General features: G+C 41.4%; 1 protein-coding gene across 2 annotated transcripts in view; it reads right to left on the reverse strand.

The window, feature by feature from the left end:
* Nucleotides 1-3,774: 3,774 nt before the first annotated feature.
* Nucleotides 3,775-17,461, reverse strand: part of SSPN (sarcospan) — a 46,019-nt gene continuing 32,332 nt past the window's right edge. Inside the window, exons 2-3 of one of the 2 annotated variants that reach the window (XM_059886696.1) lie at nt 14,845-14,931; nt 3,775-8,086 (exon numbers count right to left, since the gene is read on the reverse strand). In XM_059886696.1, the coding sequence (XP_059742679.1) occupies nt 7,721-8,086; nt 14,845-14,901 (423 nt within the window). In that variant the 5' untranslated portion in view covers nt 14,902-14,931 and the 3' untranslated portion in view covers nt 3,775-7,720. The remainder of the gene's footprint in view (nt 8,087-14,844; nt 14,932-17,461) is intronic. The other variant, NM_001193005.1, reaches the window with a different exon arrangement.

Raw genomic sequence — 17,461 nt, forward strand, 5'->3', positions numbered from 1 at the left:
AGATGTCTCTCCTCTCTACGTCTGTCCAAGGACATGCTCCCAGCTGCTGGATACATAGCCAAGCTCAATGTCCACAGTGTAAACTTCTCTATAGTAAAATGCATAAGTGCACTCTCTCTCTTCAGTTGTATAACCATCCTTTGGTCACTTTTGTTGCAACCTAAGAAAAAAATTTAATAAAAAATTGGAAATCCACTCTTGCCTGTAAAATTATCTGAGGGAACATTGCTTACTTTGTAAGAGTATGTGAATTCTATCCTGAGGGAAAGAGAAGTAAAAATAACCCACTGAGGCTGGTGTGAACTTTAATCCCATAATGTTCAGACTCCGGGTCCTCTACTTCTGACGGTTCGCTCTGCGGGCCACCACTTCCACACCCTCCCTAGGTGCTAACAGTCTATTCAACACGGGCCTTGGAAGACGTGGGCTTCCCGGGTGATGCTAATGGTTAAGAACCCGTCTGCCAATGCAAGAGCCATAAGACATGTGGGTTCGATCCCTGGGTCAGGAAGATCCTTTGGAGGAGAGCATAGCAACCCACTCCAGTATTCTTGCCTGGAGAATCCCATGGACTGAGGAGTCTGGCAGGCTATGGTCCATAGGGTCACAAAGAGTTAGACATTACTGAAACAACTTAGCAGCAGCAGCAGCTAGGAAGATATTGGGAGACGAATCATAAGATTACAGTCATCTTCTCCAGTCACAAGAACCATTGCTTCTTTGGTCCTTGAGAGTAATCCTCTTGCTCTCTACAAACACACCCGGTTGGGAAGACAATACACTAAGTTTCTGGGGAGAAGGGTCTGAGTAGAAAGTCAGAGTAGTCAGAGCACCCCCTGCAGAGAGAGGTGTCTTCAATGTGTCCTTGTTCAGAGACCACAAAGTGCCCCTGGCCTCTCACTGTTCAGCCCCTCTTTGGGCACTGTCCAAGCCTCCTCTGTAATTCCTGGCAGCAGCATTTCAGGGACCCCTACTTCCCCCTCCAGCAGGACTCACATGGAAGAGGAAGGACCAGCACATGTCCCACAAGTCATCCCATCTTCCTCCCTTGTCCCAGTCAGAGGGTCTTGTTAAACACAAGGCTTCATTCTCAGTTGAAATCAATTCAATTGAATTGAAATAATTTAATAATTTGAATTATTGTCCTAATATCTGCTTTTCCCCCAAAATAAAGCTGAGTGTATATCCCTCATCTCTTTGATTAAAGGATCTTTCTGATGACCTTTCCAAACAGAAAAAGGCTTCCTCTAAGAACCCAGGCTTTGGGAATAATCAATAAACATGCTCAGCTGTGTGCTTAGTTGCTGTCATGTCTGACTCTTTGCAACCCCATGGACTATAGCCCGCCAGGGTCCTTTGTCCATGGAGCTCTCCAGGCAAGAATACTAGAGAGGGTAGCCATGCCCTCCACCAGGGGATCTTCCGAACCCAGGTCTCCCTCATTGCAGGCAGATTCTATACTGTCTGAGCCACCAGGGAAGCCCAATACTTCTGGAGTGGGCAGCCTATCCCTTCTCCAGGGGATCTTCCCTATCCAGGAATTAAACTGGGGTTTCCTGCATTGCAGGCAGATTCTTTACCAGCTGAGCTACCAGGGAAACCTGAATAAACATATGTGTGTGTGTGTGTGTGTATATATATATGTATATTTGTTGGAAAGAAATAGAAGAATGAAATATTGTCTCCAAGCTGGCATCCCCACACATTAGTTTTATTTTCATTCACTTACAATCTGAATTTTCAATGTGCAGTAGCTGACATTAGTCCTGTACTTCATAAACACTAACTTATAAAAGATGAATTTGTCAAGTAAAAAAACAATTTATAATAATTTGTCCTGAAGTACAAAGATAGACTGTATCAAGGGAAAAGTAGATTTTTGGCTGTAGGGTTTTAATAATTAAATTTACCACAAGTATAAAGATTTATACATATGTTTTCCTATCCAGCCTGGAGATTCGCTGATATTTTCTGACTGTACATAAAAATAAAACCTTTTGTGATCCTTGAATGAGAATCAGTGATCCACAGAATCAAGCATATTAAAGGTGTTCAATGGTTGGTTTTTAAATAAATGAGGGATTGTTCGTTACAACCTAATAAGCAGTAGAGTGATAATGTATAATACCAATGGTTGATAAAGTTACACTTTAAGAGTTGGAGTTAAACATGCTTCTGTTACATAAAATTCCAAGGGCTATAAAAATCAGGAGAAATGTCTCAGTTTCTACTTCTGCCAGAGAGAAGTCTTGAGAGAAGATGACACATCCAGGTGTGTATACCAACAAATAGGGATCCCACCAGCAAATGATTCCATGCACATCATCAGTAAGAACTGGTACTATCTTATTTTAAAAGCAGAATTTCTGTTTGATGCCCATTTGATATTGTTCCTGGCTTATTAAAAGGAAGTGTTAAAAAGAACCCACCTGCCAATGCAGGAGATGTAAGAGATTCAGGCTCAATCCCTGAGTTAGGAAGATACAGTAGGGGAGGAAATGGCAACCCACTCCAGTATTCACACTTGGAAAATTCCGTGAACAAAGAAGCCTGGCAGGCTACAGTCGTGCATGCTAAGTTGCTTCAGTCGTGTCTGACTCTTTGACACCCCATGGACTGCAGCCCATCAGGCTTTTCTGTCCATGGGATTCTCCAGGCAAGAACACTGGAGTGTGTTGCCATTTCCTCCTCCAGGGAATCTTCACAACCCAGGGATCAAACCCGTGTCTTTACCACTAGTGCCACCTGGGATGATGCAATCAATCGATGGGGTTGCAAAGAGTTGGATATGACTGAAATGACTTAGCAAGCATGCATGCAAGGAAGGAGGAAACCAAATACTCATCAAGCCCCTTCTATGAGCCACTTTGCAAAGTGCTATTTCATCTAACTTTCCCATGACTCTGTGAGGCAGTTATGTTTTTCTCCACTTTATAGATGAAGAAACAAAACTAAATGGTTTGTCCAAAGTCACACAGCCAGAAAGAGACAGTCAGATTCCTAACCCTCAGACTAGCAGTCTTAGGACTAAGGATAGTAAGTCCAGCTCAGAGCGTAATTGTTACCCTTTTCCTTTGGCATTCTACAAGCTGAACTAGCATTTTACAATTTAATCAACTATTTAAATTGCCTCCAAGTTGGTAAGAAGGAGCCCTTGTTTTCAGGTTTGAAATGGAATAGGCTGTCTGTTTTTATGTATAATTCAGTGTTGAATATGATTGAGCATATAATACTCGACATGTATCCCATTCTTTTAGGCCAAATTTGGGGCTTCCTAGATGACTCAGTGGTAAAGAATCTGCCTGGCAATGCAAAGAATCTGCCTGCCAATACAGAAGCAGCAGGAGATGTGGGTTCGATCCCTGGGTCAGGAAGATCCTCTGGAGGAAGAAAAGGTAACCCATTGCAGTATTCTTGCTGGAATCCCATAGTTAGAGGAGCCTGGCAGGCTACAGTTCATGGGGTTGGAAAGAGTTGGACACAACTGAGCACGCATGTTACTTAACATTTATATGTATAAATGAAGATCAGCATTCCAAGTATCTTTTGCAAAAATTTTTTTTCAATTCTCTTTACCTGGAGAGAATTTACAACCTTGACTTTGACAATGGATGTAGCATACCAAAAGAACACTGGAACAAAGGAGTCAAAATTCATATTGGTGCTTGTCTACTCTAAACCCAGATTTTTGATGTAAACACTAAGTTGAGAGATTTTATGTAGACTAGTTCATGTGCAACGTACCATCACTTTAAAACACATTCAAACACGGCATTTTCAGAGATTATGAAAATTTTATTAACAAAGGAAATCTACATTATACACACCCTCTCAAAAACAACCACCTCAAACATGTAAGATACACTTTGTTTTCTACTCACTCTACCCTCAACGCCAGAAGAACAAAACCGCAGCACCAAAGTACAGACCAATATTTTCAAAGGGACTAATTCTTTGAGATAATAAAATACTAGACAATTAGAAGAACCCATCACAGGCTCATTTCACAGGCTGAGCCACCGAGGCTTTCTCCAAATGAATGTTTCCACTGTGAGTCAATATATGTGGCCATCCGCACTTTGTAACACTACCCTGAATACATGTACATGTAAACACACGATCGAGTTCTTTGGAGTACAGTGAGAACTGAGTCAGCAGGATTTATAGAAATGTACGGCTACCCAGCAACAGTTCAGCGACAGGAGCTAGAAAACATAAAGGTATGCGTCCTGATAAGATGTGATTGGTTTTTCAAGGCAACTTTTAAGTTCATTTCTGACTATCGTTAACTGATCCATCTCTGTCCCTTGGAAACTCCCTTGGTATCCTCTATCCCACCCTTTACTAAACAGACTTATAAACATAGTCCAGAAATACTGCATGCCAGAGAGGAAGTACAAGAAGATGAACTGTATCCTGATGCCCTGGATCCAGATAGAAAACACACACATAACGTGTCTCGCTGTCAGAACACACTGATGCCTGCAGCTGAAAGGTCCCTCAAAAGAGATCTAATGGAGGTTTAACTCAAGGAGGGAAAACACTTAAGCCTGTTACTTGACTACAGTTTCCAGGGCCTGGTGTAGCTATATTTTTAGGAATGGCTCCAAGGAGCTGCCTACACAAATTTGGATGGAGCGAGGGAGGCACAGATGGTGGTCACGTGAAAGCACAGACCGATCTCGGGTGGGCTTGGTTACAAAGTCTGCACATTTAGGCTGCTGTATTCCTCCTATTTCAAGTGCTGCCAAGTCCTGGCTGTTCCCCCTCTTTTCAAAGTCTTGATTCATTTAATTCCCCTGAAGGAGGTGGGAGAGGAGGAGGATTGCGCAAATCTTACTGTTCCATGGTTTAGAAGAGACAGTCACCATCTTGGCTCCTTGTCAGATTTTAAATGTAACATTTTGCTAAGTGTAAAGCTCTGTATCTGTTCCTTTTCTGTTGCCATTACTGTAACTTCAATATTTGCAAAACACAACCTCAAAATACTTCAAGTTCAGCCCAAAGCAGTTTGTTATTCATGCAACACAATTCTCACATGTATCAATACACAGTGAGTATGCAGCACAGAAATCTCCCCTTTCTTTCCTTTTAAATTTTTTTCATTTTATTTTTAATTCTTGAACTTAACTAAATTTTTTCTTTTTTTAGGGGTTTCAGAATGATTCAGTCACACAATTGCAAAATCCTCATTATATATACAACATATATGTGGTGTGTGCTTAGTCACTCAGTCGTGTCCGATGCTTTGTGACCCCATGGACTGTGGCTCGCCAGGCTCCTCTATCCACGGAATTCTCCAGGCAAGAATACTGGAGTGGGTTACCATTTCCTTCTCCAAAGAATCTTCCCAACCCCAGGATTGAACCTACGTCTCCTGTGTCTCCTGAATTGGCAAGCAGATTCTTTACCACTGAGCCACCTGGGAAGCCCTACATCATATATACATATATATATGTCTCCTGATTATTATCAAGTTTATCATTATGTCAGTTCTTACTGGTTGCATTATTTTAAAAAAAGGAAGCACATAACCTAGAGTTATTCTACCATTTGAAATACCCTGTGAGTTGCTTGTAAAGCATGGAGCACCTTAGTGTTGTGTAGGATTTAATTTTCTGATAGAAAAATTTGTAGTGTTTGCCATTAAAAAAAAAGTTTTTTAAGGTATTCAGAGTGTGCTTCTAAGGGTGCTTTATTCAGAGTAATTAGCATTAAAGCACTGGTTTCTTACTCTTTAAAAAAGAGCCCACAGAGTATCAATCATTTTCTTTTGTAGGAAACTATTAAAATAAAAAGTGGACTCAGTTATTGGAATTTTTTAAAAACAGGGCACAAAGTATTTTTCAGGCTGTCACCAAGAGGCTTGGTGTTGTGTTGATGTAATTTTTGTGCATGATCAAACCTCTGCTCTCGAGTCATCCACTAAGCCCCCAAATGTGCATTTTTGGCCTGAGCTAGTATGTAGGAAGGTCATTTTTAAAGCAAGTCAATACATTAAAAGGTTTTAACATCTGTTAATCAAGTGTTTTATCTGGAGGGCATAAACTGTATTTATAATCCTCCAACTAACAATATTTCCTGGGTTTTTTTTTTTATATTTATAGTACGTAATAATTGACACTTGTGTCACAATCAATGGAATTATTCAAATGCCTTATAAGGCAAACACAGAAATTATTTTTTAAGGGTAGGACTTAATTATTAGTAAAATATATCTATAGGCAATGTGGAGAAGAAAGCACATTTAAGCTCAATTATTATCTTGAGTTCCTGCTTTCAACACAGCAGCCTAATACAGAAAGTTCTTGGTAACATTTATGCTACATGAATTTGCATCTGAGCTCCTTCCTTAAAACATTGATATTGTTCCAAATTCAATGATAACAATAATTAGGGAGGAAAGTCTCCCAACATAGTGTACTTGTACTCTTAAGTCAGTCACTTCAAAACAAAACAAAACCGAAAACTACCCTCCAAGTCAATGGCCCAGTGTTCAAACAAGGACCTCAAAATATTAGTTTAAGGCTCTAGTCGACTGTGCATACAAATCAACAATAGGATTACATATCAAATAGAGTTTCATGAATGGAACACATCAGCATTACCCAATCTTCCTCAAAAGTACTTAGCTGCCAAGAGAGAAACTTTATAAAACATCACAAATGTGCTATTTGTATAAACATTTCCCATTACAAATCTTCTTGTTTTTATTTAAATGAGTATTTTTAACCTGAGCTATTAATAAAAAAAATTTTTTTTTCTCCCTTGTAAAGCTTAGCTTTCAGAAGGAAGAATCATTGAGCCTCCTCTCTTGTGAGTAATTTCTCCTAATACCGATGGTGCTACGTAAGTACAGCCAGAGCTCATTAAATAGACTTCTGAGCATCGTTATAATTAACAATTAGCTAGAAATTAGTTTTAATGATTTGTTTTAGATGACAGAATAGAAGCATAATGTAATTATTTTTAAGCCTTCTCCATCAGGGAAGCCCCATTAAGAATATAGCTACCACCAACTTTCAATTATTGAGAAGCAGACAATCATCCAAAGCATTCACTAAGTGATCTGCTTACGGACCCAAACCGAGGCAGTAGAGGAGAAAGGCCACCCCAGCCCAGGCGTTTGTAATTATTTAGCCTTTTTACAAAGTCTCTTCCCTTTCTACTCTGCTCTTTTAGGCTGTTTTTATGCCTTGGAGACATCTCTACCAAGGAAAATAGAACAGAGAGAGTCACCCTGGCTGTTCAGTTCTCCCCTAGGTCCTGCCTCCTGCCTTCCTCTGAAGTGTAGTGACAATCATGGCAGGAAGGATGAGGGGCTGGAGGAAGATTCTAGAAAATTTAGCAAGTGGGCCTGAAACTGTCCTAATCAAGCTGGACTAACAGGAAAGAAGATTATATAAGTAATAGATACAAGAGTATTAAGAATAGACTCCAGACTCTAAAGGTAGATCTATACCTTTCTCTCTCTGTTCTGTGGGTTTATTTTTTTTTTAACATCTCAAAGTCAATTTAGATCTTAAGAATTTATTTAAAAAAATACTATGGAAACTTGAAAAAATGCTCTGTCATTTCCTGAAAAATAGAAAAATATTCCTTTAGAATGGTGAATACTGATGATTGTCAAAAGTTTTTCTTCCTTCTCTTTCTCTTCTTTAAAAAAAAAAAAACCTCTCAGTCAGGCTGCTGTTTTCTCTTCCACCTTTGAGCAAGCATGTTAGACCTTCTGCTGCTGACCTTCGGAAGGTGTCCCGGAGCTCATCCTGACACCCACATAAAAGACCTGGTACCTGTGTTTCCACATCACAAAGCAGGCCAACAAGCACACCAAGCCACAGACCAAGTTCAGAATCATCTGGATGAGTAGGAACAGTTTTAAAGTGCCAGTGATGCTGGTACAGTCGGTCACATCCCGGTACACAAAGGTCCTGCTGAGGGGCTCGGAGGAGGGCAGTTTGCACTGGCAGGAGTCGAGCGCGGTTCCGCAGGTAAACTGTGCGAGCTGGGCATAGTGGTGAGCGGCGAACGCCACGGCCAACACACAGACTGTCAGGCCAAGGGCACTCAGCACAAAGTACAAGAGCTGCAAGAAAGCAGAGGAAAGGCTTTCCAGTTACAGAGAATGCTGGATGACTACCGCCAAAGCTAATACAGAAGACTTCTTCTCTCCTAGGAAGCTCCCCCTCTCTCCTCAGAAACATGGTGCCCAAGATGTGACAATGGCTCCTTATGGACTGCTAGTGAGCCTTCCTGAAACTCTGATGGTCTTTTCATTTGTCGTACAGATGGAGGGTGTTTTCATGAATCGAGCCAACAATTTGAGCTTAATCTGGGGATGTTTGTGTGTGGGTGTAGCAGGCAGCTTACATGAATCCCAAACACAAGAGCCATCCCTGAAGGACAGACTGTGCTTGTTTTGACCTTAATGATTGCTGATATAAAGACTGCAACAACACTACAAGTGGAGAACATGTTTCTGCAAGGTAAACACTGTGTTGGCCCAAACTGGCAATGATTGGTCAACTAGCAACATGTGTTAATAAAAAAACAAGAAACTATGTTCAGTGGCTTGTGTATGTGCGAAGTTACTTCAGTCGTGTCTGACTCTTTGCGACCCCATGGACTGTAGCATGCCAGACGCTTCTGTCCATGGGATCCTCCAGGCAAGAATACTGGAGTGGGTTGCCATTTCCTTCTCCAGGAGATCTGCCTGACCCAGGGATCGAACCTGGGTCTCTTACATCTCCTGCACTGGCAAGCGGGTTCTTTACCACTAGCATCACCTGGGAAGCATGCTCAATGGAGTGGTTGCCAAACTATGTCCAGGAATGCCAATATCCCCAGTCAGAAGTTGCTGGGAGAAAAAAACATATAGCTCCAGAAAGTAGGTTACTTAATGTTAGCTTCATCATCTGTAAGTCTCATCTCAAGATGACCTATAACCATGTAGTTTCTGAGCACAAAAATAAGCTGTAAATTGCCCCTTGGTCACCAAGGTTCTAAGCACCATTAGCCTGCGTGTTAGCCTTAGAATGGAAAAGTCTGGTGAACGTTCTAACTCTGCTGTTAAAGAACCATGGAATCCCTGAACAACTCAGACATTTACCCTAAACCTGAAATATTTTGATCATGAAATTGTGAATGCTTGTTGATGTGACCGCTATATAAACCATTTTATAGAACAAGAAATCTTCTTGTGATTGGACTTCCCTACTGGAATCCTTCCTCTTGATGGTCCAGCCTCTGAGGATCTCGATAAGGAACAGAGTCCCCAGCTGTTGGCAGTGGTGTACTGAATAAGTTCTTAGTGTAAGAGTTGCACGCCTATAGTCAAAAGGTGCTCATAGAGCAGTTCTGGTGAATGTGAACTCCTCAAAGGAAAATCAGGCACATCCAGTCCAGGTTCAGGTTAAAGTTGATCTGAGGGAGGGGGAGGGAATCTCAAGAGGGAGGGGATTTATATATATATATATATATATATATATATATATATATATATATATCTTTGAAAGTGTTAGTTGCTTGGTCAAGTCCGAATCTTTGGACTCTTTGTGACCCCATGGACTGTAGCCCGCCAGGTTCCTCTGTCCGTGGAATTCTCCAGGCAAGAGTAGGCAAGAGTATATATATATATATATATATATATATATATATATATATATATACATACATATTATATAATATGGTATTATATATTATATATATAGTATATATAGTATGACTGATTTCCGTTGTATGGCAGAAACCAACACAACATTGTAAAGCAATTATCCTCCAATTAAAAAATTGCTCTGAAAAGATTATGCCCTCCCCCCACGTCCAAGTAAATGCAACTCAAAATAAAAACATACATGTAAAATTATAAAATACATGCACATAAGTCTTACAGATTAGTGATTTTCCACACAGGGACAATTTCAAGTCTTAAATATAGAATACTTCAAAATTTATTTTTTCCTTCTTGAGTGGGCTATGTGGTGTGGTGTGTGTGTGTGTGTGTGTGTGTGTGTGTGTGTGTGTTGGGGCTCTGTGCATGGATCTGGTTTGCTTGGAAACTTCACTATAGACACAAGAAGAGAATGCTGCTGCTGCTAAGTCCCTTCAGTCGTGCCCGACTCTGTGCGACCCCATAGATGGCAGCCCACCAGGCTCCCCCGTCCCTGGGATTCTCCAGGCAAGAACACTGGAGGCAGTTGCCATTTCCTTCTCCAAAGCATGAAAGTGAAAAGTGAAAGTGAAGTCGCTCAGTCGTGTCCGACTCTTAGCAACCCCATGGACTGCAGCCTACCAGGCTCCTCCGTCCATGGGAGTTTCCAGGCAAGAGTACTGGAGTGGGGTGCCATTGCCTTCTCCCAAGAAGGTAATAGACCCTGGTTAAAGCCACTTGGACTTCACGTGGCTGCAAGAGCAAAGAATGCAGGGGTTCTTCGGATCTGCTCAACAAAAACATCTTAAACACACACTCCCTTTTTCATTTTCAAATCATATGAAGGATTGTCACATATAACCCACGTTTCTTCACATGTGACGCAGTTTATGGAAACCTCTATCTCAGGGACATAACAAGGATAACCTATGCACAACATGTTTATTCTCTCTTGGAAGAGGGGAACCGCAAACACACAAAGTGGCACTATCTTAATAAAAATTAAGAGGAACTATTTGATTTGTAATATTGAATGCACAGCCTTGGTTCTGCCTGTCCCCCAAATTTTCAGTGGGCATATTTTCTACAAAAATAGGCTAAAAAGTATGGATTTATTTTGTGGGCTCATTGAGGCAGAGTATCTGAAACATTTTGGGTTGTTTTTGAAATATTCAGGCTTGACAACTGACTTCAAACCCTTGATGCCAAGGACCAGATTAAACTGTGCTGGCCACGTGGTTCATGCCTGCTGCTGGAAGCTGCGTCTCCAGTGCAGACGCAGGGGACTGGGAACCAATTGCTCTGGGAACACGGATACAGCAGAGACTCTACCAGCAGAGAAGTCTTAAAGTAAAGGGATAATTTCCCACCGGAGAGTCATCTGCTTCTTTAGAAAGGCCCCAACTAGAGTATTCTTTACACATTTTATTGTCATCAATGGATGGCGCTAAGAAAGTCTTGTCATACACCCCCCCACACACACACACTCACATATATATCCTTAGAGAATTTCTAGAACACCCACTGATTCATTATCTTGAAACAATGACAATAATCCCTTATTCTTGATGTGTAAATTAGTCAAATTGTTGCAAAAAAAATTTTTTTTCTCATAACCATTATGAAAATCCATTTGCTGAAATGAGAGTTTTGTCTCTTTTTAAAAGAGAACTTTTTGGCCTAAAGATCAAAAGACTTGCCAAGACATTTACCAAGTGCACAGCAGGGCTGGATGAGGATTACAGGCATGTGCTGGGGAGCCAGACAGCCTGGGTTAGAATCCTGGTTCTCCCCCCTTAACTATGAACCTTGGGCAAATTAATCAATCCCATGTGTCCCTCTGTGTCTTCATCTAACACTGGCTTCACAGCATTATTCTCAGGATCCAAAGAGTTGATATATGTACAGGGCTTAGAACAGTGGCTGGTACGCAGTAGCACTATTTAAGTATGTGTGAAATAAACACATTAGTAGACGTGGAAAGAGCTGCCTGTTCTCAGGACTTTTAGGATATCAATCTTTGTCTTCTATGTCAGGTGAGAGTAACAAAACATACTTGGCTTGTATAAAAGATGTAAATATTTACACAAATACGGAGAGATTACTCAGTTTTAACCGAGTATCTTAAATATGCTAAAAGCCTCAAGAGCACCAATGAAAGCCATGCCCCTCCGCTCCTTTAAATACGAATACATTTTCATTGGTGCACTAGCTCACACATGGTGATTCTGCTTCTCCCACTGCAGAAAAGCATCGGGCCAAGTAAACAAGAGTGAGCCACAGCATCAAGTTTCTTCTCCATTTCAAGACATAAATATAGACTTGATCGGCCAAAGCCTATGGGCCACTTCTGCAGCGCTATAGCATTTTTCCTTCGCGGCTTTCAACTCAGCCGATAGCAACAAGCTTCTGGGTCAGAATCTGTAATTTAAAATCAAGTGGCTGGTTTTGCCTACAAGGCACAAATAAACTATCAATGTAAGTGTTTACGATGACCTTGGGAATGCCAGCAAATATATCTTGCTAGCAGCGCGGCTCCGGCCTCATCTGTCTTGCGGGTGACACGCCGGCGGCCGGCGCAGGACAGCGGGCAGAGGCGGGCGCCCCCTGCACTTATGTAACCGCGGCCCCGCGCTCGCCGCCTCTAATTGGTACCCGGCCGCCGCTTCAGCATTCAGTTACTTCGTGAGGAGGGCGGTTCGGCTTCAATTTAATTATCTTCCCGGTGGCAGGCAGGGTAAGACCCCTCTGCTCCTCGATGGGCAGGGGGAAGCGGCGGCAGCCCGGGGGCCTCCCAGAGGGCGGTGGGTACCGGGCCATTGCGCCTCCAATACAGGGAATGTGACTCCCGATTGTTTCCGCAAGCACATGAACCGGACACGGTTCTGAAAACCATCAAGGTGAGCCCCGAGAAAATAGAGCCACGAGAATAGGCAGGAGGCCCAATCCGCGGCCAGATGGCCCCCCAAGCTCAGGAGCAGAGTCCAAGGAGAAGAATGGAAGGATGCTTACAGGGCCTGCCAAAGCGCCGCCGGAAAGATTGTGCTAGCTTGAGATGAAAAGACAAGCTGCCGTGGCTATTTCTGTAAGGAAAAGAGGAGGGGTGTGTGTGTGTGTGTGTGTGTGTGTGTGCGCGCGCGCGCCCGCGCGCGCGAACGCGCTCACTAGCACAGGCTGCAGTGAGGCACTGTCATCACCCTCGGAGGATGGCTTGTGCTGGCCATCTGGGCGTTCAACACAAGGAAATTCTCTCCAAAGTGTGGCCAGGATATCAAGCACTCAAATGGTTCTGCTAGGAAGAAACACCACAGGAAGGTGCATTTCATCCCCTCTCCTTTAAACGATGAGAGAAGCACAAGGGTAGAGTGGCTGTAGACTTTGGAAAACCCTGAGATTGACTGAAGCTTATTTTCGACCTGAAGATAATACAGCGGGCACCTTAGAGAGCTGGAAACTAGCATCATGAAAGGTCACATTCAGGAGAAGAGAAAGTGTTTCTGTAGTTGTCAATGTCTGTCACAGGTGGAAAAAAAAGATAGCTAATGAGATCTTCCTAGTGGGGACTTCTCAACCTGGCTGACATTAGCAATGCCTTTTTTATTTATTTGTCCTTACTCCTTAAGTGAAAACGTTTGGGCTTTAGGGGCCTCTGTGAAGATGATACTGTCTCCTGGGATCATGGGAGAGAGGGAGAGGGAGATGAGGGCGTTTCATAGAAATTGATGAGCCCTTTTAACCTGATGAATGAAGTTCACATGGTTTAACATATCATTTCTTACTAGGCTTTCTGGCTTTGAAAAAAAAACCATTACTAAGCCTTGCAGTTTATTCAGACTTCTACTCAAAAAGTAAACAGGGATGATGTCTGCTTAGTCTGGCCTTCTTTAAGGAACACCCTCAGACAGAAAAAGTAAAATTTCCAAGTGAGGCACATCCACAAAAATTCTAACTCTATCAATTTTTAAAATAGCATCCATTCAATTTTTAAATTAGAAAAGTTACATCTAACTATTGGAGAACACCTCAAAATTGAATAGAAAAACCTACCAGAATGTATCTATAATCCCACCACTCAGAGAAACTATTTTTTTCTTCTCTGTACATAAGAGCTATTTTTTTATTTTTGTATGATCATACCATATATTTTGTGTAGCCAGTTTTTTTGTGAGTCAAAATAATTTGAATATTTCTTCACTAGTTACTCTTTTACAGTGACTTAAATATGTATACATAGATGTATGTATCAGCACATTGTTTTTTATGTCAATATACTGACATTTTATTTTCTTCATTTTTGTAATTTCCAAATGATATAGTTAATTTACTCTTATGCCCTATGCTTTCTTATTTTAGTGAAATAAAGAGTATCCAGTTTTTGTGTGTTTTCTTGTAGAAGAAAAGTAAACAATGTGAGTGGATACACATCCCCGCCCCCCCCCAAAAAAAAAACACCACCAACATTACAGAAAGCTTTTTGTTCTCTGCTGCAGGAGTCGAAAGAGAATGTACGAATTGAATTTCTACTAACTCTGATGGCTGAGTGGGGTGTTTATCTCCCTAAACTCTGAAAGGGTGTGTCTGTGTTTCCCTTTAGAGCAGATTCTACTGTGCAGTGAAAATGCTGTGTACTTGAATTGGCTCCAACCAAACACACCATCTCTAACAGGAAAAAGACACACACAGGAAAGACACACACTTGCTACACCAAGCATATCTCAATCTCCCACCTTTGCCCTCACACTCTTGGCACAGATCATTTGGGTGCGCCCAATATACTTTTCTCTGCCTCAGTGATCCCACCTACAAGGGGAAATGCACTTAGACTGCTTTGTTATTAAAGTATTCTAAAAAAAAAAAATTCAAAATAGGAAAGTGGGCACTGATCTAAGACACCTTTTTCTTAGCCAAGTGTTTTGTTGAACTGACAAATTTTCGATATTCCTTTTAAGGGCATTGGAGGACAGACTTCATATGCTCCGTGCAAATCCAGTTCGTGGAAATTAAGACTTACCAAAAAAAAAGTCTGCATTACCTCTGGGGGCTGGATGAATGCCCTCCTAAAACATTTTTTGGCCTGCCTAAAAATCCAATTTCTAGAATAATCAGATATGCAACCCCTTAAAAAGTCCTCCTTGATTTTCTACTCATGTTTCTTTGTATGTGACGATAAAAGAGAAAGAAAAATGACAACTTACTTTCATGGCAAACTGGATACATGTCCGTTCGTCAACTTGATAGGAGACACAAAGCATAAACAAACCGAGATAGGCCACTAAGCAGACCTGCAAGCAAGAACAAGGATGAAAGGATGTTATCGGGGCAAGCTTTCCAATGACATCAATCTCTGTGTCTTTCACCAGTAACATCCTTGTTATCAAGGTGTTCATTTCATTTGCTTATCTTTATGGGATATTTTTCCTCAGCTTGTGGAACGGAGTTTTAAAAATAGGAAAGTCAATTTATTTCAATTTAGCCAGTATTTATTAAGCCCTTTTGATGTGCCAGGTGCTATGCAAGGTCCTTCAGTGATACGATGATGAACAAAACTTCCTCAACCTCAGTAACTGTATAGTCCAGGCCAGGCCACAGTAAGTGCACACACTATTCTAAGGCAGGGCATTCTGTGTCAAATGCTATTCAGAGAAGTACAAAAAGAGGAAAAAAACAACATTGAGTTGGGCAATTAAAAAAGCCTTTGCTAAAGAGGTGGATTTGAAATGGTTCTTGAAAGGGATGATGATAATAGTAATGATCACTAACAGTCACTGGATACTTTGTGGCTGGGGCTCTTCTAAGTTTTGTGTGGATTTCTTCATGTAATCAGGACAAAACCCTATGAAGTAGGTGCTATTATGATCCCTGTATTATAAATGAGGAAACAGAAGCACAAAGCTAGTAAATGCTGGAGCCAGCCCTTAAATCAGGTAGCTTGGGTGAATCAGTATGGGCGATAGCACAGACACAGGAGTGTGTGTGGAAAGAGGGATAAACATGTATCCACTGTGGAAATAACAAAATATAGAGCAGGAAAGGTAGGTGGAAAATCTGGGGAGGTAGAACTGATTTAGCAAAGAGTGGGGCTCCCTTGAGCACTTTTGATCAGGGGAATGACATTTTTCAAGACATGTTTCAGGAAAATGAGCAGTGGGTGTTGGGTGGTTTGGCAGTGAAAACATCAGAATCTTGTTTTACTCATCTAAAAGCAGGATTAATCCATCCAGTGGGCCAGAGCTCAGAGGGTGGTGGACAGCGGCAGAGAAAGAGGTGAGAGGAAAGGTGAAGTAAAAGTAAAATCTATACATCTTGACTATTGTGTGACTGATGGGTGGACAGTGGAATGGGAGAAATAGAAAGCTATCTTCAAGCTCTTGAGTGTCAGTGATGGAAAAAGCGGGGCTGCGCCTGACAGAAAGAAGGCTGCAAGAGGCATGGCAGCTTATAAAACATAATCTATGTTTAAAACAATTTTTAAAATCAAAGCACAGTTAATTTATAATGTTGTGTTAGCTTCAGGTGTACAACAAGGTGATTCAGATACACACACACACACGCATGCATATATATATATATATATATATATATTTCTTTTTTAGGTTCTTTTCTATTATAGGTTATTATTAGATATTGAATATAGTTCTTTGTGCTATACAGTTGGTCCTTCTTGTTTACCTATTTTATATATAGTGTTTATCTGCTAATCCCAAACTCCTAATTTATCTCCCTCCTCAGACAGTAAAGAATCTGCCTGCAATGCGGGAGACCCAGGTGCAATCCCTAGGTCAGGAAGATCCCCTGGAGAAGGAAATGGCAATCCACTCCAGGATTCTTGCCTGGAAAATCCCATGGGCAAAGAAACCTGGCAGGCTACCATTCATGGGGTCACGAAGAGTCGGACATGACTGAGCAAGTAACACTTTCACTATATATAAATATATTTTTTTTTTAAGGTTCTTTTCCATTATAGGTTATTACAAGACACTGTATATAGTTCCCTGTGCTATACAGTAGGTCTTTGTTGTTTATCTATTTTATATATAGTAGTTTGTATCTGCTATGTTTATCTATTTCATATATAGTAGGAAATGGCAACCCACTCCAGTATTCTTGCCTGGAGAATCCCAGGGATGGCGGAGCCTGGGGGCCTGCCGTCTATGGGGTCGCACAGAGTCGGACACGACTGAAGCGACTTAGCAGCAGCAGCAGTTTGTATCTGCTAATCCCAAACTCCCCCTCCACCCCCACTATCCCCTCTGGTAACTATAAGTTTGTTTCCTATGTCTGTGAATTTATTTCTGATTTGTAAATAAGGTCATTTATATCATTTCTTAAGAGCCCATATATAAGTGATATCATATGATATTTTGCTTTTTCTGACTTCACTTAATGTGATCATCTCCAGGTCCATCCATTTGTTGCAAATGGCATTATTTAATTCGTTTCTATGGCTGAATAATGTTCTGGAGAAGAGACTAATTTGAAAAGGTATGAACTCCAGAGTTCATGGCAGTACTATTTACAGTGGCCAAGACATGGAAGCAACCTTAGTGTCCATCAACAGATGAACGGATAAAGCAGATGTGGCACATTAAACACGTGTGTGGATAGTGCTCAGTTGTGTCTGACTCCACGGACCAGCAGGCTCCACTGTCCATGTAATTTTCCAGGCAAGAAGACTGGAGTGGGTTACCATTTCCTACTCCAGGGGCTCTTCCCAATCCAGGGATCGAAACCACATCTCTTGTGTCTCCTGCACTGGCAGCAGACTCTTTACCACTGTGCCACCTGAGCTTCCTGACATAAAACATACTCGAT

The sequence above is a fragment of the Bos taurus genome, chromosome 5 (genome assembly GCF_002263795.3).
Source record: "Bos taurus isolate L1 Dominette 01449 registration number 42190680 breed Hereford chromosome 5, ARS-UCD2.0, whole genome shotgun sequence".
Classification (NCBI taxonomy): Eukaryota; Metazoa; Chordata; class Mammalia; order Artiodactyla; family Bovidae; genus Bos; species Bos taurus.